Source organism: Eucalyptus grandis, chromosome 2 (genome assembly GCF_016545825.1).
Source record: "Eucalyptus grandis isolate ANBG69807.140 chromosome 2, ASM1654582v1, whole genome shotgun sequence".
Taxonomy (NCBI): Eukaryota; Viridiplantae; Streptophyta; class Magnoliopsida; order Myrtales; family Myrtaceae; genus Eucalyptus; species Eucalyptus grandis.
In genome coordinates this window covers 49,556,209-49,570,975 of record NC_052613.1, presented here as the reverse complement: position 1 = coordinate 49,570,975, position 14,767 = coordinate 49,556,209, and the positions used below count along the sequence as shown (strand labels likewise).

The window sequence follows — 14,767 nt, the reverse complement described above, 5'->3', positions numbered from 1 at the left end:
TTAGAAGATCCAAAAATAATATTATCAACATAAATTTGAACAAGTAGAAAAATTTTGCTTTCTCTTTTGATAAACAATGTAGTATCTACTTTACCTTTGACAAAACCGTTATGAATTAAAAACTTACTTAGTCTATTATACCAAGTTCGAGGTGCTTGCTTTAAACCATATAAAGCATTTTTCAGTCTGAATACAGAGTCTGGTTTTCTTAGGTCTTCAAAACCATGTGGTTGTTCCACATAGACTTCCTCTTGGATAAATCCATTTAGGAAAGCACTTTTGACGTCCATTTGAAATAACTTGAAATTCTCATGACAAGCAAAAGCAAGTAATAATCTAATTGCTTTTAACCTTGCTACTAGTGCGTAAGTCTCATCATAGTTTATCCCTCCTTCTTGTGTATATCCCTTGGCCACAAGTCTTGCTTTGTTTCTTATGACCTTTCCTTTCTTGTTCATCTTGTTCCTGAAAACCCATTTAGCTTCAATGATAGACTTACCTTTCGGTTTAGAAGTCAATTCCCAGACATCATTAATGATGAATTGCTTGAGTTCTTCTTGCATAACTTCAATCCAGCTTTCATCAGTTAAAGCTTTTTCTATGCTCATGGGTTCTATTTCATAAATAAGAGCCACGGCACTAGACTCTTCGCGCCTTTTGGATCTTGTGCAAATTCCTTTATTAATATCACCAATATTAATGAAGGTTGAGCTGCTGGTTAATTTGTCAGACTGTTGATCTGGAGGTGAATTTGAAAATCAAGACTTTACAAAATTCTATGATAAATCTGGTTTTCAGCATGTGTTCTCTTCTCCATATACTCCAGAGCAAAATGGAGTCATGGAAAGAAAGAATAGATCGCTTCAAGAAATGGCTAGAACTCTTTTAATTGAAAGTAACATCTCTTCACGTCTTTGGGATGACTTGACTTATGCTTCCAGTTGCTGGTTGATTTGTCAAACTGTTGATCTTTTTCCTCATTTGAATCTTCGTTGATCATTTGTTGCTCGTCTTTTGAAGGTTGAGCTACTTCTAGAGATTTAGACTTTGTAGAGTCTGAAGCAGGTTCGGATTCTTCAAGATGAGTATGAATCGATTGATTTTGCATAAATTCTTGAAATTTGATGTTCATTGATTCCTCCACAGATTGAGTCTTCTTGTTGTAAACTCTGTAAGCTTTGCTTGTGATAGAATAAAATACCTTCATCCGATTTTTCTTCAAATTTACCAATTCGATCATTTGCATTTTTCAATATAAAACATTTACATCCAAATACATGAAAATACGAAACAATGGGCTTCTTTCCTTTAAATAACTCGTAGGGAGTTTTCTCCAGAATATGCCTTAGAAAGACTATTAATAATATAACATCTTTGTAGAAAATGCTTGACCCAAAAACGTGAAGAGATGTTACTTTTAATTAAAAGAGTTCTAGCCATTTCTTGAAGCGATCTATTTTTTCTTTCCACGACTCCATTTTGCTCTGGAGTATATGGAGAAGAGAACACATGCTGAAAACCAGATTCATCACAGAATTTTGTAAAGTCTTGATTTTCAAATTCACCTCCATGGTTTGTTCGTATACTCGAAATAACATACATTTTCTCATTTTGGACCTTTTTAGCAAACTTTATAAAATAAGAAAAGGTTTCAGACATACTTGCCAGGAAATATACCCAAGTGAATCGTGAATAATCATCCACAATCACTAAACAATATTTCTTACCTCCAATGCTCTGAGTTCTAGTTTCCCAATACACATGGTGTGCATAGATCAGACTTTTGGTATGACAGATTGGGTAGACCAAGAACAAGCTTCTTTGTTGAAATTTTGGCTATTTGCTTCATGTTGATGTGCCCAAGTTTTCTGTGCCATAAGTTTGCTTCTTCTTGAATTGAGATTAGACATTGGGTTTCATCTAGTTTGACATCCAAGAGGTAGATATTTCCATGTCTTTGACTGGTGAAAAACTTAGAGGAGTCTTTACTAATTCCTGAACATATTCCCTCTTGAAAATTAATTTTGAAACCGGTGTCGCACAGCTGATTGATACTTAGCAAATTGTAGTTGAGTCATTCCACTAAGGAAATATTACTGATCGTGAGGCTTCCAATCTTTACAGTTCCATATCCTATAATTCTTCCTTTGCTGTTTCCTCTAAATGAAACTTTTCCACCATTAACTTGAACAAGCCTTATGAAGCAATTTGAATCTCCTGTCATATGCCTTGAGCATTCACTATCCAGGTACCATTTAATCTTTTTCTTGATAGTGACCTCGAATTCACTGTCTGAATCTGAGTCTGTCTCGGAATTTGAATCTGAGTCTGATTGTGCCATAAGACAAATATTGGCATAATCATCATTACTTTCTTCACATTCTGTATCACTTCAAGTTTTTACTTTGAGTGCCTTTCGATATTTCTCAGCTTTTCCTTTCTTTTTCCTCAAAAGGGGATAGTTGGGTCTAATGTGTCCCTTCTTCTTACATTCAAAACAGACTACATCTCTATTGGATTCATCATCCTCAACGAGACTTGGTCATTTGCTTTTGAAAACTTTGTTTCTTTGGATTAAATCTTCTCCCTTTCGTTTAGCTTTCTGAATCTTCTTATCATGAGAGCAAGCTCCTCATCATCCATATCGTTTTCAAAATCTGTGACATCAAAATCATCATTAGATTTTAATTCAATGGATTTCTTACCTTTAGGATCTTCATCTTCATTGATTTGCTCCACTCATAAGACTGAAAAGTCCCAACCAATTCATCGACAGAAAGTGGCATAATTCTTTGTGTCTCCCTTATTGAGGTTTTTATGTGATTCCAATCCTTGGAGAGTCCATGCAGTAGCTTGTTTACTTTCATGGGATCAGAAATTGGTTGACCTTGATTTTCAAGACCATTCACGATTTCTGTAAAACGATTAAACATGTCAGTGATAGATTCTCCTAATTTCATTTTGAATGCTTCGTATTGACCGAGCAGAATGTTGATTTTGGTTTCTTTCACTTGATCAGTTCCTTCATAGGTGATATGTAATCTATCCCAGACTTCTTTAGCTATAACACAAAAAGATATTCTGTTATATTCAGTAGGTGATAATGCACAATATAAAGAATAAATTGCTTTTGCATCAAGAGCTTGTCTCTTGGTTATCTCTTCTTGAGTCATTTCGCTAGACTCAACGGCTTCTTTTCCTCTTTATGAGACAGGTGCAAATTTAGGAATGATTCCTTTGTCTACCACATCCCATTCCAAAAGATCCTTTGATCTTAGAAATGTCTTCATCTTCTTTTTCCATATGTTGTATTCATTTCCATCAAAATAAAGGCGGTTTGGTATTGCTTTGCCCTTCAACCAGTCCTGGAGCCAACATACTAGCCATGGATTTTTAACTCTGAAGTAAAACACTTCAACTTAAGTGAGTACACAGGCTTTGATACCAATTGTGAAAGCTAGAATGAGCACCTAGAGGGGGTGAATAGGTGTAAAAACTATTTTACGAGATAAGTGTGCAGCACTAATCAACAATAGATTATGAAAAGGAAATTCGTCTCTTGTAAACAAAACGAGTTATGATCTAAGTAAAAAAGCGTAGAAAAGAGAATATGAACACAGAGATTATAGTAGTTTGGCTTAATCCAAGCCTAAGTCCACTCTTCCGCACTAACAGTCCACCGGCTGGATTTCACTATGAACAAAAAAGTTTGTTACAGAAAAGCTCTTCCTTGATTCCACAATGTAGAGACTTTACTACACTTCCTCAAGGTCTCTCAAAGATATAGACTCTCTTTTGCGTACAAGATTTCACTCAACAATTTAAATGACAAAGAACAAGAGCTTCAGACTTTGGAATTCTTCTATCGCGCACACACTCGAACAACTGGATCGTCTTCCTTATATACTCCTTTATGCCATCACACCCGTTGGCACTTACCAAAGGAATTCTTCCAATCTACCCATTGGATAGAATCAATTAGGAAGATCTTCGAGCTATTTAAGGAACATGATGATAGCCCATCAATCCTGCTCGCCCATACAATCAGGATCTAGGTTTCCATAAGTAGAACTTTCCAAGTATACTTCGCCAATCAACAAGTCCAAAATCCCTGAATCAATCTTGATTTGAATAATGGATTCTGACATGATATATCAGCCAAGAGAGCTTCTACAGTTGATAAAGTCAAATCCTTAATGAAACATCTAGTTTTGGATAACCCTTTTTCGACAGTCTAGAAGCTGTCAATGAGGATAGACTTTGAGTCTTGAGTCTGGCAGTCCGGAGTCTTCAGATTTTGATGAAAGAGTCTGCAAGTCTTAAGACTAGACTGATGGAAACGTTTTGTCAACTTCAAAACACTTTAAGGAAGTTTTCTCTAACAAGATCGGGTCGTGACAAAAGCCAAAACATACTGATAAATTACAACTCAAGTCAAACCAATAATTTCCGTTCGTTATCAGTGTAGTCCGAATTTAGACTATTACCAACAGGCCAATTTACCAATAAGAACTTAATACGTACTTGGATTATCTAAGTCTAGGATGAGAGGTAGTATATGTCCCTTGTTTCCTACGTCAGTGCCGCTGGCAGTGTTATGTGGGCTAGGGTTTGCACTAGGCTAATTATTTTGCATGATGCTAGTGTTATGAGTAGGTATGTGAGTGGTCGTGGAAAGAAAAAACTTTTCGAAATTACTCTTTCCCTATCTCCTGAGCACGTCCTTCACCGAATCCATCGTATATGCACGTAATCACAGGATTTACATGTCAGTAAACAAACAAAAGAACCAAAAAGCAATCCATGGTCTCCTCAGTATCGAATCCGAAGAATCCATAGAAGATAACAATTTGCTGAATCGGTGCACTTACTATTGATAGATTATTTGCAGAGCAAGAGTGGAAGCGATGTAAGGATTCGACTCCACGGGCATGGAGGTGGTGGTGCTGCCGGAGATTGGAGCTCACGGGGCCTCACTGGGGACGGAGGAGGAGGGGCGACGTAGTTGGGATCGAGCTTGGGCTATGGCATCTTATCGCGGGGGGGGTGGGGTGGGGGTGGGGGGTGTGGCGGCTTATGCTTGGGATCGGGGTCAGGCAAGGGATTCCACGGGTGAATCAGATCTCATTCAGCCTGGCTCTTGGCTTCTTGGGTTCCAAGTAGGATTGGCGAAGAAGACTGATGAACTCTCATGATCTGGAGAGAGAAGAAAGGTTGGAGGAGCCTAAAAGAAACCAATTTTGGGGAGATCGCGACTGAATATCCCTTAGCTTTCTCAAAGCTGTGAATTAAAAGACTCGATAATTAGGACTAAATGCATTTAGCTAGCATAATATGCATTGAAATTTGATAAGACCCTCTAAATTCGTTTAGTCTTGGAAGCTGAACAGTCACCATAGAAAGTTATCAAACGGCAATAGGAATCAATAGAACAGCCTCCATTGAGCAGGAAGTCAATTGAGAATCTTGCAAATCGACAACAAAGTAGTCAATTGGTAGCCATGACAACTCTTTTGCATAATCGACATCTTCAACTTGAACCCATCGAATCAAATTAAGTTGAAATTGGACTTTTACTTCCAAATGTAATGATTGAGCTGGATTAATCGACAAGGTTTGAGTTGAATTTGCCAATTGATTGGCGGACTCTAATGCTCCTACATCAATTTCCTTGAAGGTTGCATTTGAAATTGTCGATTCCATTACTTGATGGTCAAACCCCACTATCTTGATGGTTACATTAACTCCACTGCATTCACTATAACATGCTGGAGTCAATGATCTTGTCAACAGATGAATGCTCTTGTCAATAACTTATGAAGTCTACTGTATGACTTCATTGGTGAATTTATCAATGTCCTTCAGTGATTTCTATTTTGACCAAACTTTGCCATTATCACTTTAACCCGAATAATGCGAACTTGGTCAGGCTGCTTTTGAAGCAAATACATCTTCTTCTTTCTTCGCATCCTCATTTTCTATGCATGTGTTAAGTTGTCCTTTTGAGGCCAAGCTCTCTCAACCTTATAGCATTTAACAGCAGACGAGTCACGAGGTATCTTTAAAGAGCGTCGATGGTGAAAATTAGCTATCAGCTTCGTTTTTTCATAGCACAGCTCAGCTCCCCATCCAAATGGACTAACCACTTGAGGGTAAATAGGAGATGGATTATAACTATTAATAGTTATACTTTCCACTATGTTTTTCCAAAGTAACAATAGTCGGGTCTCCTTCCTCATATCTTCCTGAAGGGCCTTGTCTTATATACAACAGGTTCTCTTCGGTTATGTTGTGTTTCTGGGCATCAGTTATGTTGTACTACTGGCTTTTGCTGATGTTATTTGGCCAACACTTAGTTGGCCGATAACAAGCAGCTTTCCATCTTTTTCTTTTTGTGGTGTGAAGCCATGTGGTGTATGGTATTGTCTAGATTGAATTGCTAGACAACTGATATGTGTGTTTTGGATATATATAAAAAAAAAAAAAAAAAGGATATGTTTAGTAGAAGTCCTAAAACTTGTGCAGAAAGTGCAATTGAGTCCTAAAACTTACAAAGAGTTCAATCAAGTTCTAAAACTTGTCTAGAAAGTGCAATCGAGTCCTAAAACTTACAAAGAGTTCAATCAAGTCCTAAAACTTGTTAAGTTTGTTTAATTAAGTCCTAAAGTTAACACCGTTAAGAAAGTTAACGGAAATTGCTGACGTGGCGCTGACGTCATATTTTAAATGATTTTTTTTTTTCAAATGGCTTTTTAAAATTATTTTTTATTCAAAATCTTTAAAAATTAGATTAAAAACTAAAAAGGAAAATCCAAATTTATTTAAAAAAGAAAAATCTAAATTTATTTAGAAAAACAAAATTGTTAAAAAAAAAAAAAAAAGGGCGGTGGACTTCCGCCGCCGCCCATCGCCGGGAGGCCGGCGGCCGTCGCCCGCCCCGGGCGAGGCCTCGTCGGCCCTCGCTCGGGGCCGGCGAGGCTCGCCGGATCTGGGAGCCTCGCCGAGATCTAGCAAGCCTCGCCGAGATCCGGGCGAGCCTCGCCAGCCCCGAGCGAGGGCCGACGAGGCCTCGCCAGGCGGGCGACGGTCGCTCGGCCCCGGGCGAGGACGGCGACCGTCGCCCACCTCGGGCGAGGCCTCGTCGGCCCTCGCTCGGGCCCAGCGAGGCTCGCCAAGATCCGGCGAGCCTCGCCCGAGCGAGGGCCGACGAGGCCCCTCGCCCGGCGGGCGGGCGGTCGCCGGCCCCGGTGAGGGCCGGCCACCCGCCAGGGGCCGACGGTCGCCGCCGGCCTCTCCCGATGGGCGGCGGAAGTCCACCACCCTTTTTTTTTTTTTAACAATTTTGTTTTTCTAAATAAATTTAGATTTTTCTTTTTTAAATAAATTTAGATTTTCCTTTTAGTTTTTAATCTAATTTTTAAAGATTTTGAATAAAAAATAATTTTAAAAAGCCATTTGAAAAAAAAAAATCATTTAAAATATGACGTCGCCCACGTCAGCAATTTCCGTTAACTTTCTTAACGGTGTTAACTTTAGGACTTAATTGAACAAACTTGACAAGTTTTAGGACTTGATTGAAACTTTGTAAGTTTTAGGACTCGATTGCACTTTCGGACAAGTTTTAGGACTTGATTGAACTCTTTGTAAGTTTTAAGACTCAATTGCACTTTCTGCAGATAAGTTTTAGGACTTCTTGAACATATCCCAAAAAAAAAAAAAAGATTTTTGTTTTGTTGTGTTTCCAAGTTCCGAGAAGAAAAAAGTTAATAATAAAAGAAAAAACTACTCATCAAATAAATTGTTAAATTATATCTCCAGATTAACCTGTTCGTTACCATGCCCTAAGCAATTTTTAATGCAAGCACAACAGGAAGAGAGCCGCACAAGAATGATCAAGTAAATTTTTGTCTACTTCTTTGAAAAGTAGATGAAGGAAACGTGCATCATGGAAGAAAAAAAGAAAGTGGGACATCATTCATTAAATGCTTTATCTGGGGGCACCCCTCTTCATTAAATGTGAGCATGACTCGCCCATTCATTTTTCTTCTCCCTCTTTGATGCATGCACATGACATGAGCACTAATACATAACATGTGACATGATACATCAATATATTTTTTTTTAAATAGAGAATTTCAACAAGTTATGACACATTATATTAAGTGTATATTTTTATATACATTTAATAAATTATTATTTTTATGATTATTTTAATCAAAGTAATTTGATTCAAATTCATAAATAAATTATTTAAAAAGAGTTCAGAATGAATTTACACGAAAAACATTAATCCATCATTTTTTAATATCATTTATTGTTTCAATTTGATAAATTTAACTTCATTCCAATAATCCATAAAACTTGGAGGGAAAAAAAAACAATTAATCCACATTCTGGACTCGCATGTCAAAACTTGTCGGAAGAAAAAAGAAAAAAAAAACTTTGAGAGTAAATTGTGTGTCATGAGAAGTGAGAGTAAAAAAGAATAGAAAACTAAGTTTTTTTTATTTATTTCTTTTTCCATTTATTATTTTTATCTTTTACATATTTACATTTTGACCCATCATTTATTGAAATTTTTTAAAATTGATCCCATGCCTATTGAAATCACATGTTGGAATTCCGAACTTGTATGTTGGAATTTCAGACTCACGTGTTGGGAGAGTTGATTTCTGACACCTGATGACCGAGTATTGAAGAGTATTGAAAAGCGTCGAAATGTTTGACATGACACGAAAGCTTCGGATAGTGTTGATGCTTCCTAGGACATGCATGCCCATAGAATTGGTGGGCGTCGAATGTCATCTTCTCTATTATCATCCTTTGTGGGTACCGTCCTCACATTGACAAGCCCCGATTTGTGTCTTGTTTGCTCCTCTTCCTCCTACAAAAGGAGAGGACTTTTGAAAAAAAAGGCCGTGAAGAGAGAAAATTGAGAACTCAAGGGATAGAGAGGCGGAGGCTCTGATCGATCTATGCGTGAGTTAAGTATATCAAGTTGAGTTGTTAAACATTGTAGGTATTGGATATATATACTAGGGCTAGGAAATAGTCGAGTATGTGAGTGTTTGTAACACTGTAATTCTCCAATTTATTAGTGAATTATTTGCTTACTCGTCCATTGACATAAGTTCCAACATTCAGATCGAATCACGTAAATTTCTTATATCATTTTATTGTTCCTCATTTTTTTCTATCAATTTCTATAGCTTCCAATATAAATGCAAAGTTATGGTCCACTTCCACCGTGTCACCAATTGCAACATAAATAACATACAAAAACTAAGCATGTGCGGTCTCTTTAGTGCATGCATTCTTCCAAAAGCAATAATTTGCTAGTAAAGGCCTATTTGGTAACACTTTTTTTCCTAAGAATAATTACTATTCAAAAATATATATGTATATTTTTGTTGGTTCTGTTCATTGGACAAATTTATAAACATTTGAAAGTATTTGATAACTGTTATTCCTAGAATAAAAAAAGAACAGAACGCGTTTGATACGACCTTCAAATTTTTTTGTGACTTACAATTTTTTTTTAATTTTCAAATGATTTTATGAGATTTTTCTTTTCTTTTTTTCTTTTCTTTTCTTTTGATTTTTTCCTTCTTTGGTCGGTTGCCGCTCTTGGGGAAGCCTCGCCAACTTGGTGAGGTCGAGCCTCACCCAACCACAAGAAAGCTCTAGTGAGGTCATTGAACCTTGTTTATGGCTAGTCATTAGCTATAGCCCACCCCAACGACCAATTAGAAGAGGAAGAAGAAGAAAAGAAAAGAAAAAAGAAAGAAAGAAAATGGCTTGATTCTGTAATTGTCCTTGGGAATAAAGAAATAACTTATTTTTACTTCTTGATTTTGTTCCAAATATATTCCCAAGAGTATAAAAATTAGCTGATATTACCAAACGGAATTTTTTTTTTTTTTTTGAGGAAACAAAATAACTGAAATAGCCAAAAGTTAGTCAATTACCAAATAGACTCTAAGAGTCCCCTTACAGCGTAGGCCAAAATGAGGTGAGTTCACATGTTACGAATGCCTAGAGGAACTTTTAGCGTGGCTCTCCCCAGAGGCCGAAGGAGGTTAAACCCGCATCGGCCTCCAGCCTGGGTTACACAACCATCTTGCTAGTCACCAGATAGGGTCAAGCCGCCCCCACGAGCAAGTAAGGGTATCATTAGTTTGGCTTGGAGGTATTCTCAACTAAGTTCAGTTTTGGAAAAATCACAACCCAAACCCAAAGCCGAACCCACACTAAAAATACATAAGATTACGACTCGACTCAAACCAATAACTTTGGTTTGTTATCGAGTTGGTTCCCTGTCACACTGTTACCATCAAGCCAATTTCCAAATAAGAATTTTAATACATACTTGGGCTGTCTAAGCCTGCAATGAAATAAACAATATGAGCACTTCATTTTACTCGTTCTTGGAAAAAAGAAATATAGTCACAATTCAATCAAGCCAACTGTCGATAGCATTGAAAGATATTGTTTAATTAAAAGTAAGTTCTCAAAAGATCACGAAAAGCTCTTTTGCAGGTATTATTTGAGATTAGAACCAGTCAATTATGACCAATTTAAGAAGTAGAATCTTGCATTTAATAGTATAGAACAGTCTTAGAAACGAACTTATTTGGTTAGAATTAATAACAAATTTTATTAGTAAGAAGGCTAATAATTAATTATTAAATTTTTCAGTTTAGTTCGATTTTATCAGTTTCCAAAATTATAGACCAAAACCAAACAAATAACAAAATAAAAATATAAAAATCCTAAAGAAGAATCAAATCGCTAAATTGTTATGATCTTGGTTTGCCTAGGCTCGTTTTATCGATTTTCAAATTTTTGATGAATACCCCTACCAGTGGCTACAAAGCATGCTGAAGAAGTCATTTCTTTTCAATTGCTCATGTTGTTTTCGGCTCTGTCGAGTGCTTTGATAAAACCGTGTAGTTTGTTTGAACCCTTTTTTTTTTTTTTTTTTTATAAAATTTACCAACCTCGCCATCAATGAGTTTCGTCCATGATAATTACGAATGTACAAATTCACGCAGTAAAACTCACGTGCACGCACCTGGATCGGTCCCAATTTTGTTAATGTGGATCTCCTTTTTCACCATGATAATACTACTTTTATTGATAAGTAATGCTTCCTTGACTTTTTTTAGTATGGGCTTTCCAGTTTCAATCATGTGATCGCAATGCGTCAGTGTCTAGTTACGGCCTGTATATGCTTAAACAAGGAGTTAGCTAAATCCTTTTGGATTTTTAACATTATTCTAGAGGAGAAAAGTGTCAAAAAAAGTCATAAATCTATTATACTTTTTTCAATTATATTATAAATCTTTCAATTTTCTCAATTCAATCATAACTTTTTTACTTTTTATCAATTGAGTTTATCTTGTCACATAGCATAATCGGTGTTAATATGGACAAAATTTAATAATATTTTAATATTTTAAATTTTTTATTATTTAATTATTTTTTCTCTTTCATCTTTATTTTGCAAGTGGCTGGGCCAGCTGGCCTCACTTGCCACATGCGAGGTTGGGCAAGCGAGCTTACCCTCACTCAAGTGAGATCGGCGAGGTCGGCTTTGCCCAAGCCGGATCTAGGGAGGTCGACCCTCACCAGTGCCAAGGTCATGTGTCACCTACTGCCTAGCAAGGGCAAGGCCAACCCACCCAACCATCACTTGTGGTTGGTGGCTGGCCATTGGCAAAAGAAGAAAAAGGCAAAAAGAAAAAAAAAAAAAAAAAAAAAATTTAAAATGTCATTGAAAATTATCCACATCAATACCAGTAATGCGACATAAGATAGCCGATGTCCATGCCAGCAAATTTCGGCTAAAATTGGTCAAATGAATTCAATTGGCAAAATGTAAAAAGATTTAGGATTAAATTGACAATATTGAAATGTTTAGGACTAATTTGATAAAATTTTAATAAATTTAAAATTTTTTAGATAATTTTCATTTCTAGACCAATAATGGATCCAACAATGAATCTTCTCACGCAACAAGCCCCTGTATCTAACGTCACCACTGAAAGATACTTGATTGCCATGCACTAGAGAAAGTCATGCCTACAAACTCCAGCATTTTTAGTCTTTGTTGGTTGAGATGGAGATCTTAGTTACAGAAGATTTAAGGCCAGTGTCGGATAGACTTGCCGACCTAACATGGTTAGCTTAGATTATTTTAGTTGGTGATTATAAATTTATAAAGTACATTAACACGAGTATTTGATTTTGAACAACAAGAAGAAAAAAGACATGTTGTCGTTCAATGCTTTACTTTTAATTTACTCTCAAAAGACAATGACGACTGCAACATCTCTGAACATCTGTAAATTATATGGGGTTTGCAATATGCATAGAACGTTGACACTGTGTCGCAATATTACACACTGTAACCTTATTAGTTTTCAGCAAGCATGTCGAAAATTTTTGGAAAACAATGAACATTTTTTATTGATTTCTGATATAAAGTATAAACATGATGTTTTCTAAAATGTTTTTGCCGTAAGAATATTCATTCAAGTAACCTACCCCGTCCACTTTTGTCATGTTCACGTTAGGTAGGAGTCGAATTTAGATTTCTTGCACTCGTTGCATGCTGACCAATGCATCGTCCTAGCAGTCATATTACCCGATATATATAAATTTAATGAGTGATGCTAGGATATCATATACGTATAGAAGTGATCGATGTGGTAAGTTCGAATAAATAGGACACACTGAAGAATTTAAAGCGGGAGAGATTTATTTGTGTATTAGTGATACAGAAGTTGCAGATGATGCGAGGAGTAGCGAAAGTATATTCAACGTCTTTTTACAAAAAATGAGATTAGATATCCTAATAAAAAAAAGATCAATTTGACCGAATAAGGCATCTGTACACGGTGAATATAGCATAAAAAAACTGTATATGTGGAAAAAAAAAAAACACGAAGAAAGAGCGTTAGCTCAAGCCTTTTCGAAGGATTTCTAACTTAATTGAGGAGCAACAATAGACCAGCTATATGAATCTTCTAATGCAATAAGCCTCTCTATTTAACGTCGTCACTGAAACCCTAAGCTAACCTCCTTTCTTCCCCTTCATCGAGCCCTAAGTAGCTATAACAACCCTTCACTCTTTAATTCTCCCTCTCTTCCTCCGCCATGACACCCTCTCAACCTCTCCAAGCAAAGTACTTGCAAGAAGACGACATCTCCCAAAAATGCCGAGACCTCCTTCCCTTGCTTCCTCGCGAAAAGGGCTGGATCACCACCTCTATCTACCAGTACCAAGGCTTCTGGTATCCCCCAAAGGTCTTGAGCGGCCTCCTTGCTTGCCAAGACCACTTCCAAGCCCATGACACCGACGTCCTCCTCATCACTGCCCCCAAGTCTGGGACCACTTGGTTGAAGGCCATCCTCTTCTGTCTCTTGAACCGGGCTGAGTTCTCAGGCTCGATGCAACACCATTCTCTCCTCACCCAAAGCCCTCACAACCTCGTGCCCTTCTTAGAGAACGGGCTCTACTTCGGGCAAGAGATCCCCAACCTTGCCTCCTTCGCGTCCCCAAGGCTCTTTGCCTCCCACTTGCCCTACCATTTGCTCCCGACGTCAGTCAAGGACTCTGGGTGCAAGTTAGTGTACCTGTGCAGGAACCCTAAGGACACCTTCGTCTCATTCTGGCACTTCGCCAACAAGATGAGGTCCAAAGCAACAGGTGAGATGCCACTCGGAGAGTGCCTCGACGCTTTCTGCCGAGGCGCATACCCGTTTGGACCCTACTGGGACCACGCGCAGGGGTACTACAAGGCAAGCTCCGAGATGCCGGAGAGGGTTTTCTTCTTGAGGTACGAGGAGATGAAAGAGGATCCACATGTTCACGTCAAGAGACTTGCCGACTTCTTGGGGTGTCCGTTAGGCAAACAAGAGCTGATGGACGGCACCGTGGATGGAATACTACGGATGTGCAGCTTCGATAGTTTGAGCGCGTTGGAGGTGAACAAGAGCGGGAAGTTGTCGACTGAAGTGGAGACCGAGTGGTTCTTCAGGAAAGGCGAGGTCGGAGATTGGCTGAATCACATGAGTATCGAGATGGGGGAGAGAATTGATCGTGTCACGCAAGAGAATATGCATGGTTCAGTGTTGAAGCTTTGATCATGATTTGGGTTTACGACTATGGCAACAATATTTACTGTGGCCAATGTACGGTTGGCCTCAGGCAGGCATCAATGTGATGAGGTCCAGATTTGTGCGAGTAAAATAGAGTCATGATTGATGTGGTGTTTAATTAAACGCAATATTAAAACTTAAGAAAGTACTTGTGTTCTATGAATGAATCATCCTTCTATTTTCTAGTAAGAATTTTTAGCTGACTGGATGGGATTTATACTCTATAGTAATTGATTCCGCAAGATTAAAAACAAAAAATGATAGAACGTCAAAATGCACATGCTAACTCCCCAAAGTCAATCTATTAGCTATTTTACATTGATAAAAGTACCAAAAAATTCCTAAACCTATTGCATTAGTATCAATTTAGTCCTAGACTTTTAATTGAACTAATTTAGTCCTAAACATTTTCACATTAGCACCAACTTAGTCATCAATATTTCAACTAGACTAATTTAGTCATAAACCTTTTTATATTGATATTAATTTAATCCATCAAGCCAATTTTTGCTGGCCAATGCTGATGTAGATGCTAAACAATTGTCGAACGCTAACGTGACAATTTAAAAAAATAATTTTTTTATTAATTTTTTTCCTTTTC

The 14,767-nt window shown here is 37.5% G+C and overlaps 1 protein-coding gene across 1 annotated transcript; it reads left to right on the top strand.

Moving 5' to 3' along the window:
- The first annotated feature begins 13,161 nt into the window (after positions 1 to 13,161).
- Positions 13,162 to 14,151, top strand: LOC120290772 (cytosolic sulfotransferase 12-like). The gene has a single exon (XM_039307180.1). The coding sequence runs from the start codon at positions 13,162 to 13,164 to the stop codon at positions 14,149 to 14,151; it is 990 nt and encodes a 329-aa protein (XP_039163114.1).
- The last annotated feature ends 616 nt before the right edge of the window (positions 14,152 to 14,767 follow it).